At 44.6% G+C, this 24,034-nt stretch overlaps 1 protein-coding gene across 3 annotated transcripts in view; it reads right to left on the reverse strand.

Moving 5' to 3' along the window:
- Nucleotides 1–2,401: 2,401 nt before the first annotated feature.
- trappc8 (trafficking protein particle complex subunit 8) overlaps nucleotides 2,402–24,034 on the reverse strand; it is a 64,147-nt gene continuing 42,514 nt past the window's right edge. For all 3 annotated transcript variants that reach the window (XM_080769507.1, XM_080769506.1, XM_080769505.1), the window contains 9 exons: nucleotides 23,248–23,449; nucleotides 22,506–22,602; nucleotides 19,695–19,763; nucleotides 19,178–19,236; nucleotides 17,873–18,064; nucleotides 16,614–16,715; nucleotides 8,473–8,615; nucleotides 7,616–7,705; nucleotides 2,402–4,547 (listed from right to left, as the gene is read on the reverse strand). In XM_080769507.1, coding sequence (XP_080625633.1) covers nucleotides 4,301–4,547; nucleotides 7,616–7,705; nucleotides 8,473–8,615; nucleotides 16,614–16,715; nucleotides 17,873–18,064; nucleotides 19,178–19,236; nucleotides 19,695–19,763; nucleotides 22,506–22,602; nucleotides 23,248–23,449 — 1,201 coding nt within the window. In that variant the 3' untranslated portion in view covers nucleotides 2,402–4,300. The remainder of the gene's footprint in view (nucleotides 4,548–7,615; nucleotides 7,706–8,472; nucleotides 8,616–16,613; nucleotides 16,716–17,872; nucleotides 18,065–19,177; nucleotides 19,237–19,694; nucleotides 19,764–22,505; nucleotides 22,603–23,247; nucleotides 23,450–24,034) is intronic.

Raw genomic sequence — 24,034 nt, forward strand, 5'->3', positions numbered from 1 at the left:
ATTTTGTACTAATGTGCGTCATATTTGACGGAAATATGACCTAATTTCTCTTTTGTCAATGGCAAACATGAGACGAAAAATAAAAATCTCATTCTCGTGTGTCCCGGCAGACTTTCCTTTACTGTTATATTCTAATAAAACAATAGAACATTAAAAAATAAATAAATAAAAGTGACAAAAGTAGATTAAAGTGTGTGCACGAAAGAGTTTGAGAACCACAGATAAATATCGGTCTACCTCACTACACAACCTTTTTCTTCCTCTCTAAATGTCTATCCCACGAATTTGCAGGTGTCAATAATTGCCTAAACTGTAATCCTGGGCGCTATACTCTTCCTCTGCCAACCTGGGGAGAGCCCCGAACTGAGCTCATGCTTCCTTCAATGCATGAGGAGTGAGCAGACCGCTTCTTATCACCTGACAGGGGGGGGGGGAAGAACTTCCCCGATAGGACATAGTGAGCTGTATTTTGTGTGTCTTAATAAGTACCAGGTCTTATTACTTAACTTAAGACCTGGAGGCGTGGTCAATGCTCTTTGGCCACTCAGAATAGCCAAATGGCATTGATCACGCCTCCAGGTCTTAAGTTAAGTAATAATACCTGGTACTTAAGACACACAAAATACAGCCCTAAGGAACACGTTATTCCAACCAGTTCCTTTCCCCTCAATCAGGCACCCCGGCACCAGGTGGAGACAGTAGAGAGGCCACATTTGTAATGTGTTTTACTATTCAGTATTTATGGACCACTGAAAGAAACCCCAAACACTTATTTTAAAATGTAGGCTTATGCACTGGACAGATCAAGACCGGTGCAACCTGTCTGTCGCTCTGAGCATCTAGCCATAAAGCACAACGGGACTCTCTGAAGAGGAGCTCGTTGTTCTGGGAAGAGGAAGCTAATAGACAGTGAATTATCTTGTGACTGCATTTTGTTCCTGTTTGCGGATGACTCAGCCCTGATGGTCTCAAATTGCATGTTGAAAAGGATCTTATAGCTTTGAACTCGGTATAATCTGCACCTGGCTCGCTGATAACTATCATTATAAACCCGGGAAATCCATCCATTCTCTTTGGATCAAATAGTAATAGTAATCAGCAAGGCCGGTGGCTTCTCGGTTAAAGTGGGTGACTATATGTTTACAAGAAAAGATCAGAGCATACCTATTTACACACACCTCAACAGTGGGTGCAGGGCCAATAAGGCAATTATGGAAGGAAGTAGCACACCATTCTTTTGCTAAATAATTACTTTATTGAATTAACAATCTTGATAGATCTTCATCAAGTCAGTATACTCGAAACGTTTGTTAATTCAATAAAGTAATTCTTTACCAAAAAAAAATGGTGTGCGGGCCCTACCTTCTTCCATAATTACAAGAAAATCAAAAGTGAGTGTTGCAACTCCATGTGGGGGTCCCCGGAAGTTCCAGACTCACAGGACCCTGTTCCTGCGAGCCACCCCACGTCTGAAACGGTAGAGAAATGAGAGTTACCATGTGGGGGTCTCCGGAACATCCAGACCCCCAGGAATGCACCCATGGGGCCAGGCCGGTTCAGACGAGCCGACCCATGTCCAAAACGGTTGAGAAATGACAGTTACCGTGTGGGGGTCCCTCTACTGTACAGTTAATATGTGCGTGTGTGTGTTAGGTTGCATCTTGAAATTGCATCTCTTTTAACTCGCCAAAAGGAGTTACACCGCAAACTGTTTTTCTGTAAATATACATTACATGACCTATTACTGTCACCAGTACTTCTTGTCTTTGTCTTGATTAATTGACCACAATGTAAACAAGCCCTCAGGACGTTTGCGTTATCATATTTAGCATCATTGTATAACTGTACCTCCGTACTTTTTGCAAACTAGATTCAATCAACCAACCTATAGTTGAAAGTGGTCAAAAGTCCTCGGCTTCACACACAAAACTCACCGTATCAATGTACTGTATTTAATATAAAAGCAAGGGTTTCCTAATAGTTTAAATACACTGTACAGCAAATACAATGTAATGGAGGAGTCCTGGTGATGAAGCAAATCATTCCATAAAGTTTGCAGTCCCCCCCCCCTCCCCCCACAAAGTCACAAACTCATTGTTGAAGACATTCTAACCTCACATCCCACAAACTCTTTTTCTCCGCACTTCATTAAGTTAAGACTTCATATCATTGGTTAACATCCTTTTTGTTTTGTTGTGTGTTTAATATTTCTATTTACACTCAATTTGTTATAAATATAATACACAATTTTCAGAAAAAAGCAGTGGAGTAAATACAACATATGGATGATCATCATCACGAGGTTGGATCACAAAGGGGGAGGGGGGGCGGGGCGACGGGGATGCAGATAATGCTTTTGATCAGGTCGTCTGTAGAAAATTAAATGCGTGCGTTGGTGGACACCAATTATTGAAAGGACACACACACACGCACACACACACACACACACACACACACACACACACACACACACACACACACACACACACACACACACAAAGGGAGCGGTGTACTGGGCAGTATGGTTTCTTCAAAGTCAGGCCTTTCACCACCAATTAATACTCTGGTGTCGCTTGCTGACAAGAACCGGGGTCTCCATTTGGTGATCCCAGTTCTTATCGGCGAGCGACGCCGTCGGTTTGCGATGAAGTATGATACATCCATCCATCGTCAGGTTCTGCAGGACTAGCGGAGCGCGGAGGAGGAGGTTTTGACAGTGGGGCGCCGTCCCTCCAGGATAACCACCCGCCCAGTAAAACAAACTGTCTGCGTCTGTCACACGACAGCCGGCAACAACCAGGGAAGTCCTTCCAACCGTAGGAAGACAAAACAAAAACAAGGCATAAGACTTAGAGACTTAGAGAATTATTTAAGTGACAAGTTGCCACCGTAGCAATAGTCGTCCATGCTAGAAACGTTTACCTGTATAGTGACAAAAATCGAAAAAGAAAAAGAATGTCAAGTCCAAGCTTCTGTTTGAGATGTTTATGTGCCTTGGGGGGGAGGCTAGAGAGAATACATTAATTGATGGAGGTTGTAATGGTGGGAAGGTAACCCTGGCTGACGCCATTTCGTAAGTCACCGGGATGGAGCTCCTCGAGGCTCAGCTTGACCGCTCCGACACCGACCGACCGACCGGCGAGTTCCGTTAAAACCTCCTGACTGCTTGCATCCGACGAGCCTTGACACGTCTCCCAACATTCACTCTTCCACTTGAACTTCAGGAGCTTTCACTAAAGCTTTTTCCACAATTCATCACAGGGTACAAAAAAAAAGAGTACTGCTTTTCCCACGCCGTTCCAGTATTGAATATATTAATTATTAAGTCAAGAGAATGGGGGGGGGTGGAGTCACATCTGTGGGAGCTCCTGTTGTAGTGAAGGCCAGGGGCACAGGACAACAGGGACTGTAGTTATCCTGAAAACAAAGCCTGGGTTCCTTCTTGGTATCTGCAAATATCACTGGATCCCCATCCTAAGCCCTGTGGGACCCCGATAATGCTGGACTACAATGGGCCCTTTGTGTGGCAGCCATATTGGCATGAATGTTGAGAGTAATGTTACTCACTTAACAGGTGTGACCAATGATACAAATTATGGTCAAAAAGAAAGGTCCAACCGCTTCACCCAAGTTGTGGGTATTCTCTTTTGAAGTGTCCAGGTAATATTCCTTTTTTGATACAAATAGACTCCATTAGTTCCATTTAGTGTAGCCGTTTGTCCATAGAGAAAACGAAACACAACCCCAATCATTGGTAACACCCATTAAGGAAGTAACATTAACACTATTTATTTTGGTCATCAACACTCCAAATGTGGTGCCAATATGGCCGCCAAGCACAGGGCCCCATTATCACGTCCGGTTAGGACAGAAAACCAACAGCACCGAGGTCTGATTCATTATATATATATATATTTAAAAAAAATAGCATATCGTCTCCATCGGGTGGAAACCTCCCATCTCCAAAACGGTTACTTTTCAGGGAAAAAACGGCTAAAGCAGCAGATCTACAAGCTCATAACGTGGCGCGTTTTGAGCTTGTAGATCTGCTGTTTCTGCGTAACGCTGTACTATGATCCAGTAGGGCGTTCATTTACAAAAACACGCACAAAAAGTTAGAACACGGAGACAGGATGTTTCTGCCCCGGCAGCGTCGAGATCTACACGCTCACGGAGCTTGTAGATCGGCCATTTGTTTTTACGGCACGCGCCCCAAAAATAATAAATGGCCCACATTATGAAGTCCCAGAAGGACCAAGAGTTCATGGACTTGCGGCGGCGGCGGATGTTTTTATTCTTTTCAGGCGCTGTTGATGACAATGAGCGCCGGACTGGAGATCTGTAGGCTGCTCTCACTGCCGGTGGCGGTGGTGTTAGCGCCGCCCTGCTGGGCCAGCCTGGCGAAGACGCGCGGCGTGCCCAGGTTGTACACGCCCGCCTGCAGGAAGCAGGCGCGCAGCGCCAGCCGGGTCACTTCCTGGGGCTTCAGGGGGAGCTTGTACTGCGTCTGGCCCAGCCACGTGAAGGACGCGTGGAGCTCCTCACTGCTGGAGGGAGACAGGGAGACAGGGTTACAGGGTGCTCCTCACTGCTGGAGGGAGACAGGGAGACAGAGAGACAGGGTTACAGGGAGCTCCTCACTGCTGGAGGGAGACAGAGAGAGAGTGTTACAGGGAGCTCCTCACTGCTGGAGGGAGACAGAGAGAGAGAGAGACAGGGTTACAGGGTGCTCCTCACTGCTGGAGGGAGACAGAGAGACAGGGTTACAGGGAGCTCCTCACTGCTGGAGGGAGACAGAGAGACAGGGTTACAGGGAGCTCCTCACTGCTGGAGGGAGACAGAGAGACAGGGTTACAGGGTGCTCCTCACTGCTGGAGGAGACAGGGAGACAGAGAGAGAGTGTTACAGAGAGCTCCTCACTGCTGGAGGAGACAGGGAGACAGAGAGAGAGTGTTACAGGGAGCTCCTCACTGCTGGAGGGAGACAGAGACAGGGTTACAGGGAGCTCCTCACTGCTGGAGGAGACAGGGAGACAGAGAGAGTGTTACAGAGAGCTCCTCACTGCTGGAGGAGACAGCGAGAGAGTGTTACAGAGAGCTCCTCACTGCTGGAGGGAGACAGAGAAACAGGGTTACAGGGAGCTCCTCACTGCTGGAGGAAGACAGAGAGACAGGGTTACAGGGAGCTCCTCACTGCTGGAGGGAGACAGAGAGACAGAGAGACAGGGTTACAGGGTGCTCCTCACTGCTGGAGGGAGACAGGGAGACAGAGAGACAGGGTTACAGGGAGCTCCTCACTGCTGGAGGGAGACAGGGAGACAGAGAGACAGGGTTACAGGGAGCTCCTCACTGCTGGAGGGAGACAGGGAGACAGAGAGACAGGGTTACAGGGTGCTCCTCAGTGCTGGAGGGAGACAGAGAGAGAGAGAGGGAGAGAGAGCAGCAGAGGGTTAGGGAAAGATGCGTGGTGTTCTTCACTGCTGGAGGGAGACAGGGAGACAGAGAGAGAGAAGGAGAGGTGATCAGTGGAGCTCCTCACTGCTGGAGGGAGACAGGGAGAGAGAGGGCAGCAGAGGTGATCAAAAGAGTAAATCAAAGAACATTCTCTTCCAAAGGGCCCTGTGGTGGAGTTTGCATGTCCTCCCCGCGTCCCCCTAGGGTAGGTACTGGTGCTGCACCATTCTTGAGTTGTTATAATTTAACACGTTTTTGTCTTCAGACTGGCACCCCCCAGCACTTACACCAACAAACCACTACACTGGTACCACCCACTTATAAAATTCAATAAAGTAGTGGAGTACATTATTCTTCTACAGCACTGCCACCCAAGAGTGGAATGCCCTGACCCCTTCCCTCAAAACAATGCAGATCACTGGCATCCGTTAAAACAGGCCTGAAAATCCACCTTTCAGCAGGCCAACTGGACAGGAAATGGTCTCCCTTCGATCACACCAACTTCTTTTTTCTTCCCCTCACAGGCATACATACAGTAGGCATATAGTGTTTCGTTTTGTTGTACATAGGACCAGTGACGGATCAACCCCTCTCAAGGCCCTGGCGCTTCACCAAATCAAAAGGCCCTACAGATTCAGCCAATAAATTAATAAATTAATTAACATGCATGCGTTTAGCGCATATCCACTACTGCCTGCGCTGCCCGCTGACACACAAGACACAGTAGGCACTGCCGTACTGGGCACAGCCTTTCCAACTTCAGTCTCTGCTAAACTATTATGTAAGGACTAGGAGATTACTTTATGGTTATTAATAGTCATTAACAAGAAACATGAATGGCAATGATGAGATGGGGGAAAAACGATGCTGTTTCATGTATTTTCTTATACTGTATTCAAAAGTCAAACAGCTGATTGATGCACCACGCATATCATACCTTCCTGAAAAAAGCTATTCAGGTCCTGAATAGCTTACAAGCGAAACAAAAAGCTGCCTGCTTAATAAGAGAATGTATACAAAACCCGACGGTTGAGAAAGACTTTGAAAAGCTCCACTTCTGGTGTTAAGGCCTTTTCAGACGGGGAGCGCCTAGTAATTACATTTTAATGAGAGGCTTGCGTTTATTTTGGACGTGCTGAGAAATTGAGGAGCGAGCCTACTTTTACGGGCGTGGTCCCGTGAAATTGTCGTGCGTGTGGTCCCCCCAAGGACCACTGGTTGAGAACCAGTGACATAGATAGACAATACTGATGACCAGAGGCAGGCTGAGCATTGGGCCGGCCGCCGCTATTGGTTACGGAAGCCCAAAATACAAAAGGCCAAATACTTCAATAATTCACCAGCCAATCGCAGAGGATTAAAGTTAAGTACACTTAGATGTTTTTGGAAGTTATTCTGACTAAAAGGTAGCATTTGTCATCATGGCGTTCGTCAGTTACACTGGCATGTGTGTGTGTGTGTGTGTGTGTGTGTGTGTGTGTGTGTGTGTGTGTGTGTGTGTGTGTGTGTGTGTGACATTTGAGGGTAAAAAATAAGAACAAATGAATGAATACAACATTTCTTTCCCAATACTTCGACGGTCACAATGTCCAATAAATCAATAATGCTCTGGGGGCAGAGCATTCACAGGTCGTGTCGCCCGGTCTCTGGAACGCTCACCTTCCAGTGGTTAGAGAAGCCAACTCCTTAGACATTTTTTTTTATCTAGACTAAAAAGAAAACAACATAATTTTGTCCCCCCTGCTTTATTGATTTAGTCCCCTCTGTGGGTTTTAAATAGTGTGTTGTGTAAACCTTCTTTGTAGTGGGTTTGAACAGTACATGTACAGCTGTGTGCCACATACAGTCTTCATCATACGTGCTGCTGGGAACATTCTTGGCTATTGTGTTTCGTTATTATGACTTGTTGTGAACATGAAGAACTGAAGAACGACTGACAGAAAAATGTCATTTTCAAAAAGACATTTTTAGAATCTGATCTCAGGTCAGAATGGGTTAACAATCATTCCCGACAGAAACCTCTTATCTTTTTTCCCAGGGGAAATATTGAGGTTTCTTGGTGTTTGTGTCTCTATTGTCTGAGTTTGACCCGCTGAGAGAGTCCAAGATATGCTGTACATCATCATAGATATACTGTACGTCATCATAACCACTTTATTTACCTGGATGTTTTGTGTCGCAAGTCAATGACGACATCGACTTGCAGCGAGGAACAGTTGGACAGCGTGAGACTCACTGGAACCACACAGAGGCTGAGGAGGAAGGCGCACACGCACACACACACACACACACACACACACACACACACACACACACACACACACACACACACACACAAAACAGAGGGAAAATGGAATCCATAATCAGCATATCCATGTTTCATAAGGCCAGGTTTTTACATTTCATATACCATGAATGTATGTTTGTGTATTACTATGCTTGTGAGGACCAAATGTCCCCACAAACAGTGGTGTGCTGTGGATTCGACCTCCGCAGCAGTGGTGGGCACTGGGCAGGCAGTTTCATATGAATATGGAGTAAGAACTCAGAATGTAGAGATAAAGATGTGTTCTAACTTAACTCCTCTGGAGCCATGCCCGAGATAACGAGATTAATTTACCTTTGCACAGGTAGCCAGGGATTTGATAAATTAGCGTTACAATTACCTCATTTTAGCGCTGTTGCCACCATGTAGTCCATGTAAGAAACAGCCAAAATCCCCAGGTGCACGCTTGCATGCCGTCTTTACTGACATTATGAGTGTTACCTCTGGGTGGTGAAGGGGTGAGTGTTACCTCTGGGTGGTGAAGGGGTGGGTGTTACCTCTGGGTGGTGAAGGGGTGAGTGTTACCTCTGGGTGGTGAAGGGGTGAGTGTTACCTCTGGGTGGTGAAGGGGTGAGTGTTACCTCTGGGTGGTGAAGGGGTGAGTGTTACCTCTGGGTGGTGAAGGGGTGAGTGTTACCTCTGGGTGGTGAAGGGGTGAGTGTTACCTCTGGGTGGTGAAGGGGTGAGTGTTACCTCTGGGTGGTGAAGGGGTGGGTGTAGGTCTCGGGGTAGTTCAGGTTGCTCTTGATGAGGTGGGACAGCTGCTCCATGGAGGGTCTGCTCATGGGAGGAGGAAGCTCCGGCTTAAACTTGAGCAGCACCATTTCCTGAGCCTCCTGTACATTAAAAGCACATTATTTGTTACAACCTAATTGGTGGGGGGACATGGCATAAACTTTACTACACCTGCTTCCAATTAATTATCATCAATTAGCCGGCTTGGAAGTGGCAGTTCAAGTTGTAAAAGTGTATGTTCTATTTCTTGATACTGTAACTGAAATGCATTGCTGAAGGATACTAATTGTTTTAAATGTATTTATTGATTTGAAGTTGAGTCACCTCTCCCTCTGCAGTGGCATTCCTGTTGACTGGGAAGGTGCCAAGTGCTGCAGAGGATTACCAGCGGAGGTGCCTGGATCGCTAGGCCGGCCCAGGCCAAGTGGTCAGGTTTTAACGATCAATTAAATGGACGTAAAACGTTAAGTTTCTTATTTATTTGTAATATTAATGCTATATTATTACTTTTAAAGTCTTTTGTCCGATTACTCGAGGGGCCAATTTGCGATACCCTCGTGGCCCACAGGCTGAGACGCACAGGTTTAAGAGTGGGAAGACGACAATGAGGGGACAAAGGCGTCATACACAGCACGTGCAGAGCAAGAACATGCGCGCACACACACACACACACACACACACACACACACACACACACACACACACACACGTGAGCATGCGCGCACACACACACGCACACAGGGATGAGAGAAGGAAGGGCCCTTTCATCATAAGTTGTGAATGAAGGAGCGCTCCGTGACAGCTTCATGAAAATGTTAATTTAATATTAGAAAACAAGCCCAAAAAAGCAACCCACCACCCACCCACACAAAAGAAGACCGCAACCGCCAATATTTACAAGCAACTTCAAAGAAAAACAAGCTCCAAATATTTCTAATAATAGGCGGACTGCATGGCAACCACTGGCATGTGGAAGTCCTTACTTAGACACTCTGAATGCACTCGCGCTGTTGCAAATAGGTACATATACACGTGTACATGCGTGTTGTTTACTGTGTGTGTGTGTGTGTGTGTGTGTGTGTGTGTGTGTGTGTGTGTTAGCGAAGTGGCCAGGATGCAGGTGATGTCATCCATGATGGGAGTTATTTTTAGACTCACATGAGCATTTCAGAGTAACATGTGTATGTCGATAATCATCAGCAAACGCTTCTGCGCGCGCACACACGCACGCACACACACACAGTAAACAACACACATGCACACACGTGTATATGTACCTATTTGCAACAGCGCGAGTGGTGTCTGTAATGACTTCCACATGGCATGCGGCAGCCACAGTGTAGGACGGGCTGCAACGTAGGGGAGTGAACCGAGACGCATGTTCCTTCCTGTACTGAACAGAGGCATACGTCCCTGTCACACGTGCACCGTATATGTACTGTAATATGGACACACGTGCACCGTATGTACTGTACAGTAATATGGACATTTTGCACAGTTCAAACAGAACGTACATAATAAGAATATGTACGATGCACAACAACAGCACCCTGTCTCTGTTTGACCAGAATGGAACAGAGCCTTCATTAGCATCATTAACACTGACTCAGTTTGACCAGAATGGAACAGAGACTTCATTAGCATCATTACCACTGACTCAAATTGACCAGAATGGAACAGAGACTTCATTAGCATCATTAACACCGACTCTGTTTGACCAGAATGGAACAGAGCCTTCATTAGCATCATTAACACCGACTCCGTTTGACCAGAATGGAACAGAGCCTTCATTAGCATCATTACCACTGACTCCATTTGACCAGAACGGAACAGAGTCTTCATTAGCATCATTACCACTGACTCTGTGTGACAGAACGGAACAGAGCCTTCATTAGCATCATTACCACTGACTCTGTGTGACCAGAATGGAACAGAGCCTTCATTAGCATCATTACCACTGACTCTGTGTGACCAGAATGGAACAGAGCCTTCATTAGCATCATTAACACCGACTCCGTTTGACCAGAATGGAACAGAGCCTTCATTAGCATCATTAACACCGACTCCGTTTGACCAGAATGGAACAGAGCCTTCATTAGCATCATTACCACTGACTCTGTGTGACAGAACGGAACAGAGCCTTCATTAGCATCATTACCACTGACTCTGTGTGACAGAACGGAACAGAGCCTTCATTAGCATCATTACCACTGACTCTGTGTGACCAGAATGGAACAGAGCCTTCATTAGCATCATTAACACCGACTCCGTTTGACCAGAACGGAACAGAGCCTTCATTAGCATCATTACCACTGACTCTGTGTGACAGAACGGAACAGAGCCTTCATTAGCATCATTACCACTGACTCTGTGTGACCAGAATGGAACAGAGCCTTCATTAGCATCATTAACACCGACTCCGTTTGACCAGAATGGAACAGAGCCTTCATTAGCATCATTAACACCGACTCCGTTTGACCAGAATGGAACAGAGCCTTCATTAGCATCATTACCACTGACTCTGTGTGACAGAACGGAACAGAGCCTTCATTAGCATCATTACCACTGACTCTGTGTGACCAGAATGGAACAGAGCCTTCATTAGCATCATTAACACCGACTCCGTTTGACCAGAATGGAACAGAGCCTTCATTAGCATCATTAACACCGACTCCGTTTGACCAGAATGGAACAGAGCCTTCATTAGCATCATTACCACTGACTCCATTTGACCAGAATGGAACAGAGCCTTCATTAGCATCATTACCACTGACTCTGTGTGACAGAACGGAACAGAGCCTTCATTAGCATCATTACCACTGACTCTGTGTGACCAGAATGGAACAGAGCCTTCATTAGCATCATTAACACCGACTCCGTTTGACCAGAATGGAACAGAGCCTTCATTAGCATCATTAACACCGACTCCGTTTGACCAGAATGGAACAGAGCCTTCATTAGCATCATTAACACCGACTCCGTTTGACCAGAATGGAACAGAGCCTTCATTAGCATCATTAACACCGACTCCGTTTGACCAGAATGGAACAGAGCCTTCATTAGCATCATTAACACCGACTCCGTTTGACCAGAATGGAACAGAGCCTTCATTAGCATCATTACCACTGACTCTGTGTGACAGAACGGAACAGAGCCTTCATTAGCATCATTACCACTGACTCCATTTGACCAGAATGGAACAGAGCCTTTATTAGTATCATCATCGCTAACAGTAGGAAGAGTTATTCCGTGTGCATAGAGCCTATACCAGCTGCAGATGTGATGGGAATATTAACATGGAGCCAGAGTTAATGTTCAGAGAGGGACGATCTTCTGTCAAACCAGGGTCAGGTGTGCACGGCTGCACGCACATGCACACACACATTTGCATTACTAGTGTGGCGCCGTCTAGCCCTCTCAGGACGTATAAAGTGGGGGGGACAATATTGGAGATGGAGAGTTGAGACTAGTTAGAGTAGAGACAGTTACTGCGGTTGGCTATATCGCCAGAATGATCGTTGTTTTTCCGAGAGGCAAGCATGCAGCGGCAGCCAACACACGACCACGATTGCACAACAAAATGGGAGCAGTGATAAGAGAGACCACCAACGCCGGTGGGGAAAAATTAATATTATAGAGCAGTCATTCCCCATTCAGTGCAGGGACATTCAGACCCAAATGACCCCCTCTCCGGCGTGAGACAGTAAGACAGTGGTTTTTGAGTGGCGCAACCACTCCAAGGAACAGCTTTGTCCCCATGTCCCAACCTATGTGACTATATGTCCGTTTAGAGTACCTGTTGCACCACTCGCTTCAGACTGGTCTGAAAAATCGAAAACACGGAGAAAACAAAAATCAACCAATGCCCCACTCTCACACACAGGGGTGTGTACTGTACTCTCAGATCATGATACAGAGGACAAAATAAAATAAAAAGGATTTCATTCTCCATCTCGTTCAGATCACAGTATTCACATTATCCTGTCCTCCTCAGCAACACCCCTATATCTATCTTCCTGTTTCGATGTGTAATGGCAAAATGCCACAACGCATCTGTGCGCACAGTGACCTCTGACTTTTTTCTACTGTAGGTTAAACACATTTCTTCTTTCCACGCTTGTATATATTTTACACGGGTTCTGTTATTAAACTCTACATTCACTTCTAGACCTGTAATAAATAAATCCAATATTTCAGAGACCCATTCCCCTTCTACAGGCAGGTGCAATAAAAGATGTGGAGATCCTTGAAAGGGAGTCCTTGAAATTAAAAGGTTTAACCCATTTTGGGGCGGGAAGTGTTTTAAACATTATGTTATAATTTAGCTATTGAAAAATAGCAAATCTACAAGCTCATAGCGCGCCACCGAGTGGCACGCTACGAGCTTGTAGGTCTGCTATTTTTGAAAAATCATGAACATGTGGTGCAAAGCTTTGAATATATACTCTTTCAGAGCGAACGTTTTTAACTCAAATCTTTGCTTCTGGGAGAAACAACACATTTTCAGATGGGGGTCGGCGGCCAATTGCATATATTTTTGGGGGTCCTTGACATGAAATATTGAGAACCACTGAAACATGATGTTTTTCATTAAAAAATGACATTTAAAAAATGACATTTCTTTAATTTCGACGTCAGGCCTAAATGGGTTAATGAGAACTACCGACTGGTTTGAGTTGTGCAGTGTGCCGTACTGTGTGCGCACGGCCAACCTTGAACTTGATTTATCATAAAATGACAAGGAAATGAGGCCATGGGTAGTGTAGTGTTCTGTTCCTGGCTGCCAAGCCTCCTCTGCACAAAGAGAAGACTCAATGACGAATGGATATCATGCCATATTACCGCCAGTCCTTTTTCGAAGCCATTAAGATCTGAGACCAGATTCTACAAAATGTCGACAAAATGTTTTTTTGGGCCCCGAGAGGCAAAATCTCATCAAATGGTGGTCCGTGGCTCAAAAAGAAATAATGGACCTTGATATGAAAAAGGTTGCAAAGCCCTGAAGAAAGTGCATTAATTTAGGAGAGAAAATAGGTTTCTGGTGGAAGTAGTAGTACACTATGTGAACATTGTGGGAACATTGTGTCTTGTCTCCTAAAAAGGGACACCAGGTTCAGGGTCATGTCACCATGCACATGACAACTTAAAAGTGCCCTTTGAAAATGTCATAATTTGTGCAAAAAAAAAAAGAAAGAAAAAAAACCCTCATTGACGTCTGGTCTGCGTTTAGCCACTGCCAGCTTTTTTTTGTTATAACTTAGTTTTTCAACACGTGTTGGGTTTAGCATTTTATTTTTTATCAGCTTGCAGAGCTGATCCAGAGTAGGAGAGTAGTGACACGCTTTGATCTCGCTGCAAAGCTGGTGCCTTTGGGCTATAGTTCCAAACGTTGGAACTATCCCATTGAGACAAAGCGGGTGCCTATGAGCTATAGTTCCAAAGCAGGTGCCTATGGGCTACAGTTCCAAAGCAGGTGCCTATGGGCTATAGTTCCAAAGTGGGTGCCTATGGGCTACAGTTCCAAAGCAGGTGCCTATGGGCTATAGTTCCAAAGCTGGTGCCTTTGGGCTATAGTTCCAAACGTTGGAACTATCCCATTGAGACAAAGCGGGTGCCTATGGGCTATAGTTCCAAAGCGGGTGCCTATGGGCTACAGTTCCAAAGCAGGTGCCTATGGGCTATAGTTCCAAAGCGGGTGGCTTTGGGCTATAGTTCCAAACGTTGGAACTATCCCATTGAGACAAAGCGGGTGCCTATGGGCTATAGTTCCAAAGCAGGTGCCTATGGGCTATAGTTCCAAAGCGGGTGCCTATGGGCTATAGTTCCAAACGTTGCTCCTATGGCAACTTGGACACGAGCGTAGTGGACACTTTTTCATGATTGGCTGCCTCTAGGCCAATGGGACACGGTTGGCTGCCTCTAAGCCAATGGGACACTTAATGGAGATCGCTTGCATCTTTTAAAACAGAAAACTCAAGAGAATCCACCTTTCAGCAGGACCAAGGAAGAGGAAATGATCCTTCCCCTTAATGATAATGTATGTATGAAGTATGAACCCGTTTGTGGCGAGACAAAAAAAATACTGTATATATAGGGTGCTTTAACCCATCTAGAGCTGACAAAATATTTTAAAAAAGTTCTCAAAAACCCTATGTTTCTATGTGGTGCTCAACCTTTTTCATGTCAAGGACCCCCAGAATTATCTGTGTTTCAACCGCAGACCTCCATCTGAAAATATGTTGTTCCAGTGACCCCAGAAGCAAAGTTTTGAGTTGAAAACACTCGCTCTGAAAGAATATATATTCTTCCACCTGCATTTTTGTTTTTCCACCATCACAGAAAGACAGACAGACTCACTCTAGCTCTCTCTCTCTCTCTCTCTCTCTCTCTCTCATTACGTCAACTCATTTGGAAACGCAGGTGAAAGAGAAACAGGAGTGCATGTCCGTCAGGGGATAATTTGTCTAATTATTGGAGGATATTGGATATTGATCCTAGCCGTCTAGTTGAGCAAACAACGGCGTCTCGTAATGAGGAGTTATTTCATGTTCACACAGTCATCCAGCTGGCTGAGCAGTAATCTCCATCTCAAGGTCGAACTCTACCCGTCAACAACGACGACACGTTGCTTCTACGGCTCTGACGGAGCAAGCCGTCGATGTCGGCGGGCAGAAACCTCTTATCTCCATATTCTGGCGTTTTGTGTGTTTTCTCGTAAATTAACGCCCCGGCCGCTTGATCATACTACAGTGTCACACAACGGCATCAAAAGTATCAGATATACAAGCGCAAAGCGCAGCACCAAGCGACACATTTTGAGCTTGTAGATCTGCTACTTTTGCCATTTTTTAAAATTTGAATCCTCAAACCATTTCGGACATATGAGGTTTTCCACCGCACAGAGACATATAACCGTATCCCGGAAGCCTGGCGTGTTATATAGTCGCAGACGACAACCACGAGAAAAGATACAAACTAAGGCTTTGGTCTTCAGGTGAAAAAACAAACAAAAAAAACAACCTTATGATGAATTTGAAGGTATGAGCATAGAGCAGCCTTATCTAATGGCCCACGGCTTCCTTCCTAAAATGTATTATTTATGGCCCACACCGGTATGGTCATGTGAAATTCATACATTGCACTTTTGAAATAACCTGAATAAGAGGCTACATCTTCATAGAATTTATAAGGGTTCCTAATTAACACATTATTTCAAGATGTGAAAGAAAGAAAGGCTATCATTTCCCCCCGTGGTTATATTTAGCTACATTGTGCCGTTTGAACAAAAGACCATTTATTGAACTGTACATAATGATACCGTTCTGTCGGGTGGAAACCAAAATTGTCCAAAATTGTTAGTTTGTTAGTAAAAAGTTAGTAAAAGTTAAAAGCATAAAAAGTAGCAGATCGCCAAGATCAAAGGCGTGCAGATATGCAACGTTTTGATGCTTCTGTGTGACGCTGTAGTATAATAATAAAAATAAGTAGGTGTTAATTTACGAACAAATAAATACAGAGATAATAGTCCGGCAGCCGACAGGCTTCTATTGTTTAAAGTGGGACATTTTGTATATAGTATTTTTTATTGGCATAAAATATTGTCTATATACATACATTCATGATTCCACTTGCTGACCGGCTGTCACTATTGGGCATTTTTTTATAGGGGTTTCTTGTGACCCTACCATTAACATCCTATGGCAGGCAAAATTGTCAGAAATTGTCAAACTTTCCTTATGCTTACCCCCTATGTGACATGTCAAACTAGGGGGTTTTCATGATTCTGAATCCATTCCAAGCATTAGTTTTGCACAAAAAACACTCCTTGGGCTAAAAACTACCATAGACGTCATGACAAATGTGACAAATCAGCACAAATGTGATGAGGTCAGCACATTTTGGGCACACTTGGGCAAGTTGCTGTTGTCTGGCGCAACATGCCCAGCATGGAAAACACACGTCAGTGGGCAAAGATACATCGCTGTCTGCCTTCTTTCAAAATGTATGTTTTGTGTGCGCGTGCCTATGTCTCTCTCTGTGTGTGTGTGTGTGTGTGTGTGTGTGTGTGTGTGTGTGTGTGTGTGTGTGCGCGTGCGTACCTCTTTCTGAGACAGTGAGCAGGCCTCTTTGCCGATGGTCTGTAGAGCCACATGAAGCTGTCCTTCTAGAATGAGCTGTTTGTTGTCCTCCACCACGTACGCCTGGAGACACAGAGACAAGAGTTCTGACAGAGTGTACGCCTGGAGACACAGAGACAAGAGTTCTGACAGAGCGTACGCCTGGAGACATAGAGACAAGAGTTCTGACAGAGCGTATGCCTGGAGACGTGGGACACTGGACACACACAGAGACAAGCATTCTGACGGAGGGAACACATGCTCCCTCCCTGCCTACAGAAACTAATCAACCCTCCAAAAAAAACCTCCACCCTCAGATCTGCAATTAGATTCCTACCCGAGGTTCAAAATACCAATCTACGCACAATACCGCAGAACCTGGTTTCTTTTAAAACAGGACTGAAATTAATTTCGGAAGGCCTTTTCGTGTAGAACTGTTGTGTGTCCGACGTCAGCAATGTCCTTTTTGTGCTGGACTTGTTTTAATAACCCTGCTTTTATCCTTCTACTCTACTGTATGATTGATTACAGTATGTGTTTTTAACCATGTAGCACTCTGGGATTACTTGTGAATGAAAAGTGCAATAGAAATACAATTAATTATTAATATTACCCTCTTCTTACTGGCCTACTGCATGCATGCGCACTTAGACTTAAGCCTCTCCAATGAATCCAGAATACCGCAGCTCGCTTGGTCTTCAACCAGCCAATATTCTCACATGTCTCCCCACTTCTCCGCTCCCTCCATTGGCTCCTGGTCACTGCCCCTCCCCCTTCTCCGCTCCCTCCATTGGCTCCTAGTCGCTGCCCGCACAGAGTACAAAACTCTGATCCTGGCCTTCAAAGCAACCAAAGGAATGGCACTCCTATATCTTGCAAGTCTGATCGGACCCGACAAACCCTCCCGCGTGCTCAGATCAGCCAACGCAGGGAAGCTTGAAGTACATTCACTAAAGGAAGTCATTCAAAATTGGCTTTGTTCAAGAGTTCAATGTTTTAGAGATTTAGACAGCTTTGGAGATTGAGATGGGCACAACAAAAAGCTAATGAGCAGAATACAATTTGGGAAAGAGATAAAGGGGCTTCACGGCGGCGTGCATAAGCTAGCGATCAATGCCCGTGATCGTGTGCAAAATGCTAATTCAGCCCAATTGGTCCAGGCGCTGAGATGCGAGCACAGAGACAAATTCGTGACAGACATCTCTGAAGTTATAAGATACACACACACACAGAGTCCTTACCTTCCAGAGGACGATGATGTCCAGGTCCAGGTCGTTACACTTCCTGACCACGGCGGCGACATCGGCCAACGCCGCCTCCGGCCACCGACTCCTGGCCTGCGGGGGCGCTAGAGCGCCGAGCGCCCTCCTCGCCGCTGCCGCCGCGTAATGCCGGAAGAAGAAATCTGCACACGGCGTGGAAGAGCTGATGATCTGAGGGAGAAGGACGACGCACGGTTAGCGTTGGACTAAAGACAAATAAAATCTCTCCAGTGAAAATGTTTGTATGACCAAGTTCAGACGTGCTGAAGACATGCTGACTTCTATGGAATACAAATGACTGAGAGCTTTGAATCCATGCGTTGTCATCAGAAACAAACGCACTCACAAAGTAGAACATCATTAGTAGTCTTTCAAGGCTTTTAAAGCAGCAGCATCATTAGTATAGTCTTTCAAGGCTTTTAAAGCAGCAGGAGGCTTATTATATATTATAATTATTGGCCTTGCTTTGTTAGCATATCAATGAACCGCCTCAGCGGAAGTGACTTATATATATATATATATATTCGTTTCCAACACATCATCAATTATGTAAATCACATCCTTCCGAGGCCCCGTCATTAATGCATCATTAATGCACCTAAAATAGAACTGGTGGAACTCCTGAACGAGAGAGAGAAGCTACTCTACATCAATTAACGTGCGTAACTTTTTAATGGGAGGTTAAGTGGAGTGGAAGTACCCTCTTTTAATGTATGGCTGGCAGAATTGACCAACCTGCTGCAAATGGAAACGATAAGATATGACGTTTCTCTAGAAAAGGAAAGTATTCGACAGAATGTGGCAACCGTTTTTTTCCTCACCTATCATGGCTGAAGTATGTATGCACATGAATGTTTTATTTTCTAAAACTCTTAACTGTGATCTATTGCATAGTATTTTCATTTGTGTATGTTTTGTTTTTGTTTCAGTGCATTTCAAGTGTATTATAATTCTTTTTTATTTTTCTTTCCTTTGAATGGGGGGGGGGTGGGAAGGGTTTGTGTGTATATGTGTGTATATGTTTGTAAAGTATGTCTTGTCTTTAAACCTGAAAATGTATAAATAAAATTGTAAAAAAGTGTTAATAATGTATTAACATACAGAATATTGGTTTTATTCATAAAAAGTGTTCTGGATAGCAGCCTTTTTAAGTACATATTGTTGCTTTTCATGTTGATTTGACTTCTTACGCGTGCATTTCACTGAGCACATTGGAGAAAGCAGCTCATGAAAAAGACGTTCGGACAAAAAGACATCATTTCTTTTGTCTTTGCTAAATCGTACCTGTTCCGTTCCCAGACTCAGGTCTGCAAAGGTGTATTTGTCTGTGGTGCCCGAGGTAGCTGGGGAATGAATGAGACAGAGAACACAGATTTACAAACCCCATGTCACTAGAACACAATGTCTATCACACCAGGCTTTGTGCTTGGTGCACGGTTTAATAATTAATCCCTATTTTCAACACAACATTATAGGCATTGTTTTTAAAATCCCCAAATTACTGAAAATAGCGAGACGGGCTCGCTATATACAGGGGCTGCAAATAGCCGATCCACAAGCTCACAAAGTGTTCACGTTGTGAGAGCTTGTCCATTGGCTATTTTCCGCAAAAGCTTTCCCACAAATACGAATTTTAGTTTAAGTAGTAAATCGAATCGTTGATAAATGTTTTAAAATGTAAAAAAAAAAAACAAGAAAAAAAAACACGCTTCTTGGTTATTTCATGAATATAAAAAGTAATTGATAGAAATCACTAAGAAAACAATACTAGTAGTAAATAATGGCAGGCCGAGTACACTACCTTGGTGGGGGTTGCATTGCGTGGCCCTGAAACATAGCTTGGATTTTTCTCTGCTGCTCAGTTTCCAGTCTGGAGGAGAGAAGAGAGGAGGTTAAGTAGAGGACAAGGGGGGGGGGGGGGGGGGGGGGGTTCATGACGCTTCAAAATAACTGTGCCTCAGGAGCCACTACTTCTTAAACATCCGTTCAGGTAACCTTTTTTTATATATTGAAGCAATGAAAAGCATTCCAAAGTGCTTCTGACAAAACCAGCTAACATCAAACGCAAATCCTGGGGCGACAGGGCCTTCTCTGTGGCCGCCCCGCCCCCTACCCTCTGGAACGCTCTCCCCAAACACATCCGAGATGCCCCCTCACTTCCTACCTTCAAAACCGCACTGAAAACCCACATGTTCACAATCGCATTTCCAAGCTGATGTGTTTTTAAAACTTGTTGCATGCACTGTTTTATTGGTTTTATTATTTTAATTGTTTTTTTACAATGACATTGTCCTTTTTCTTGTTCCCCCCCTGGCCCCAACACAAAGCGTCTTTGAGTGTCATGAAAAGCGCTATATAAGTCCCAGATATTATTATTATTATAATAATAATAACTCCACCACCTCTCCCCCTCTCATGCAAGAAATTGACAATATATAATATATAAAGTCACAACAACAACAACTTAATGAACCAGTATTGCTTTGTCTTTAAATATGTTTTCTCCATTTCCTGACATTTTTTACATTTAGTTGTTAGCTCGTTTCTGCCCGACAGCAGAGATAATCCAAAACCCTTACTTTAAAGTAAAAAAAGAAAAAAAAATGTTTTGTAGCTATCCTTTAGTCACAAGCTCTGGAAAGCTGGAAACCAGCCAAATGGACCTTAGCGTGTAAAATGTGTAAAAACTAAATTATTGTGAAACATCTGCATTACTTAATACGAAGGAGTCTAAATAGAGAATGCATTGTTATTTTATTGTTATTTGGATCAATGTTTGCCTGTTATATCTAATGGTACCACATCAATACAGCATCAGCATGGAATTGTGGACACAATCTTATCCAACGATAACAAAATATTCTTTAGTTTTGGCTCCGAGGCTAAATATCATCAAATGGTGATCCGTGGCTCAAATGCTGAATAAATAAATAACAAAATCACACCTGTGTGAACTGAGTGGTGCAACTCCCCTCTCTCTCTCTCTCTCTCCCCCCCCCCCCTCCTCTCTCTCTCTCTCTCTCTCTCTCTCTCTCTCTCATTAGCAGGCAACAGTGCAGCACTGTCTCTCTCTCTGTTTCTGGCACAACTGGTACTCATTGCGAACGCAGTGATTGCGAACGCAGTGATTGCGAACGCAGTGAGCACTTACTATGAGACCTAGCAGATCATGTCTGTCTGTGTGTCTGTCTGTCCCGCTTTTGTGCCCATATATGGAGCTGAGTGATTTGTTTGTGATTGATGCAAGTGTCTGTCCCGCTGTTACGTCACCATGACTCAGCCATAACCATATAAGGAGTCCCCAAAGCAGCTATACGTCCAAAACCCAAATATGTACGAGCTGCGTTCGCTTCCTGCGTTTGCGCGTCTTACTGGTAGTCATACTGGTGCTCATTAACGTCACATGTAGGATTGTAGGTAGTCACATAGGTGAACCAACACAGACATTGCTGTTCCTTGGAGTGGTTGCACCACTCAAAAAACTCATCTACAGTACACGGCCAAACACATATCCTTTTGGGGGTCTGGACAAAGGCAGACAATGGCCCCTGGATAAAGGAGGCTTTTTCTATTTTCAGAGAGGCAGATCTCTCCAATATCTATAATCTTTCAGAATATGCTGTCATCGTGTGCCCAGCTGAGAACTATTGAGGTACAGTAGGTCGGTTCTCAGCGGTGCCAGAAGAGAATAAATAATCGTTATCCCATTCTGACCTGAGATCAGATTCTAAAAATGTCTTCTACATCCTGACAGTTTTCATCCTGACCCGAGATCAGATTCTAAAAATGTCTTCTACATCCTGACAGTTTTCATTCTGACCCGAGATCAGATTCTAAAAATGTCTTCTACATCCTGACAGTTTTCATTCTGACCTGAGATCAGATTCTAAAAATGTCTTCTACATCCTGACAGTTTTCATTCTGACCTGAGATCAGATTCTAAAAATGTCTTCTACATCTTCTACATGACAGTTTTCTGAAAAAGCTATGTTTCTACATCAGTCGTTCTTCGATTTTTCAAAAATAGCTGACCTACAAGCTCATAGCGCGCCACTCGGTGGCGTGCTATGAGCTTGTAGATCTGCTATTTTTCAATAGCTAAAGCATAACATAATGCTAACACCAAAAGGGGTTCCCGCCCAGAATGGGTTATGTAATGCATGTGACCTGAATGATGTGGAAAATGATGATTTTGATGATTGAGGGTTCCATTATTTGAGCTATACTGCAACAACAAAAACCTGAGCTATTCTGGGAAGATGATGGTCAGAAGTTGGAGTTGGTTATTTAGTCATGAAGTACGGCGGCACAGTTTGTTTCTAGAGCCTGGAGTAGAAGACAATCTCATCTCTTCAAAGTAGGTCCATGCACATTATGTAATCTTCCATGAAAGAAGCTTGGGTGCTTTAGTTAGTTACGTTTAGTATTCATTTGGAAATTGTTTGTGAACTGTCATGTGGGTTTATTGTCATTGTTTATGTAGTGTCCTGTAAGTCCATATATGGGGGCTGAGAAAAAATCAATCAATCATGCTGTTGTTGTACATGCTTGGCATGTACACACTGAGCCACAGCCTCCAGTGTGGAGTGTTTTCTTTGTGAGAACGTCAAACCTTTGTCCTCAGCGGGGTTGATGCACTTGTGAAGCCTCCAGTGTCTACTGCTGCTGGACACCTGGACAATGTGGAACTCACGGACACCTGCTTCACTCTGACAGACAGACAGACAGACAAAGAGACATTGACAAAGAGGTGGACAAAGACACAAAGTGAAGTAGGAAACCACAGTCTTTTTTTTGGTGACGTGCAGAGCAGGTGGGTACTGCAGTGTCTCCTGTCGTGTCCAGGGCAGGTATTGTTATTTTCTCTGATGCAAGTTGTCCCTGCAGACTAGAGCACCAATGAGACCTTCTACCTTCTACTGGCTTAAATGTGCTGGGATATATGACAGTCCTTGTCCTAGTTTGAGAACTACCGATTTAGAAGGCATCTTTTTAATTGGCCTCAGTTCTTAAGACTTATTGTATTTCAGAATAAAAACCTATGTTTCTATGTCAGTGGTTCTCAAACTATTTCACGTCAAGGACCCCCAAAAAATATATGTAATTGGCCGCCGACCACCGTCTAAAAAAAAGTGTGTTTCAGGGACCCCTCCAGAAGCAAAAGATCCGAGTTAAAAATATTCGCTCTGAAATAATATATATTCAAAGATTTGCGACACATTTTCACAATTCAAAAAGAAAAACAGCAGATCTATGAGCTCGTAGATCTGCTATTTTTCCAACAGCTAAAGCTTAACATAATGCTTTAAAACAACCAAAAGGGGTTCCCGTCCTGAGTGGGTTGAGAGCCTCACCATGTTGATGTTCTCCACGTCGATGAAGACCAGCATGCTGCCGTTGGTGCGCTCCCCCGCCGTCCTCTCTACCGCCGTCCGCTCCCCCGCCGTCCTCTCTACCGCCGTCTCCTCGGGTGGAATGTTACTGCGACACGCCGTGGCGCGCACGCTCAGCGAGCGACTCGCACAGATGAACACCGTGTGGCGCAACACACGATGGCTGTGTGACAGAGAGAGAGAGAGAGAGAGAGAGAGAGAGAGGGAAGGGGTTAGTTAGGACAGTGGGTCTAAAAACACTGTATATGTCAAGGACCTCTACAACTCTGATGCCGTGTGTTCAAGCTACATGTAGGCTGCCATTCATTTCCAATGGAAGCCAGTGACATGAGGATACAAAGCAAACCAGTAAGACGCCCTAAAGGGCGAGGTCGCGCTGAAACAACAGAGCTTCTTAATATGGCACAGTTGAGAAGCAGGAGTTAAGTTGACCCATTTTGGGGCGGTAACCCCTCTTGGAGATCTACAAGCTACGAGCTTGTAGGTCTGCTATTTTTGAGAAATCGAAGAACGACTGACATAGAAACATAGCTTTTTTTAAGAATCTGATCTCAGGTCAGAATGGGTTAAACTATTAATCTGGTGTCAGTGAGGTCAGATGTAGAGTAGCTGGCCGGCTCAGATCTAGTATGTCAAACCATGTATGGCTATCCAGGGTCCAGCTAGGTGGGTAGCATAAGCACAGCCATAGGCTCCCATTGTAACGAGCCTCCGGTTCATTTAAGGGGCATCAGGGAGGAGGGGGCTG

This window comes from Protomyctophum bolini, assembly GCF_963924005.1.
Source record: "Protomyctophum bolini genome assembly, chromosome: 8".
Taxonomy (NCBI): Eukaryota; Metazoa; Chordata; class Actinopteri; order Myctophiformes; family Myctophidae; genus Protomyctophum; species Protomyctophum bolini.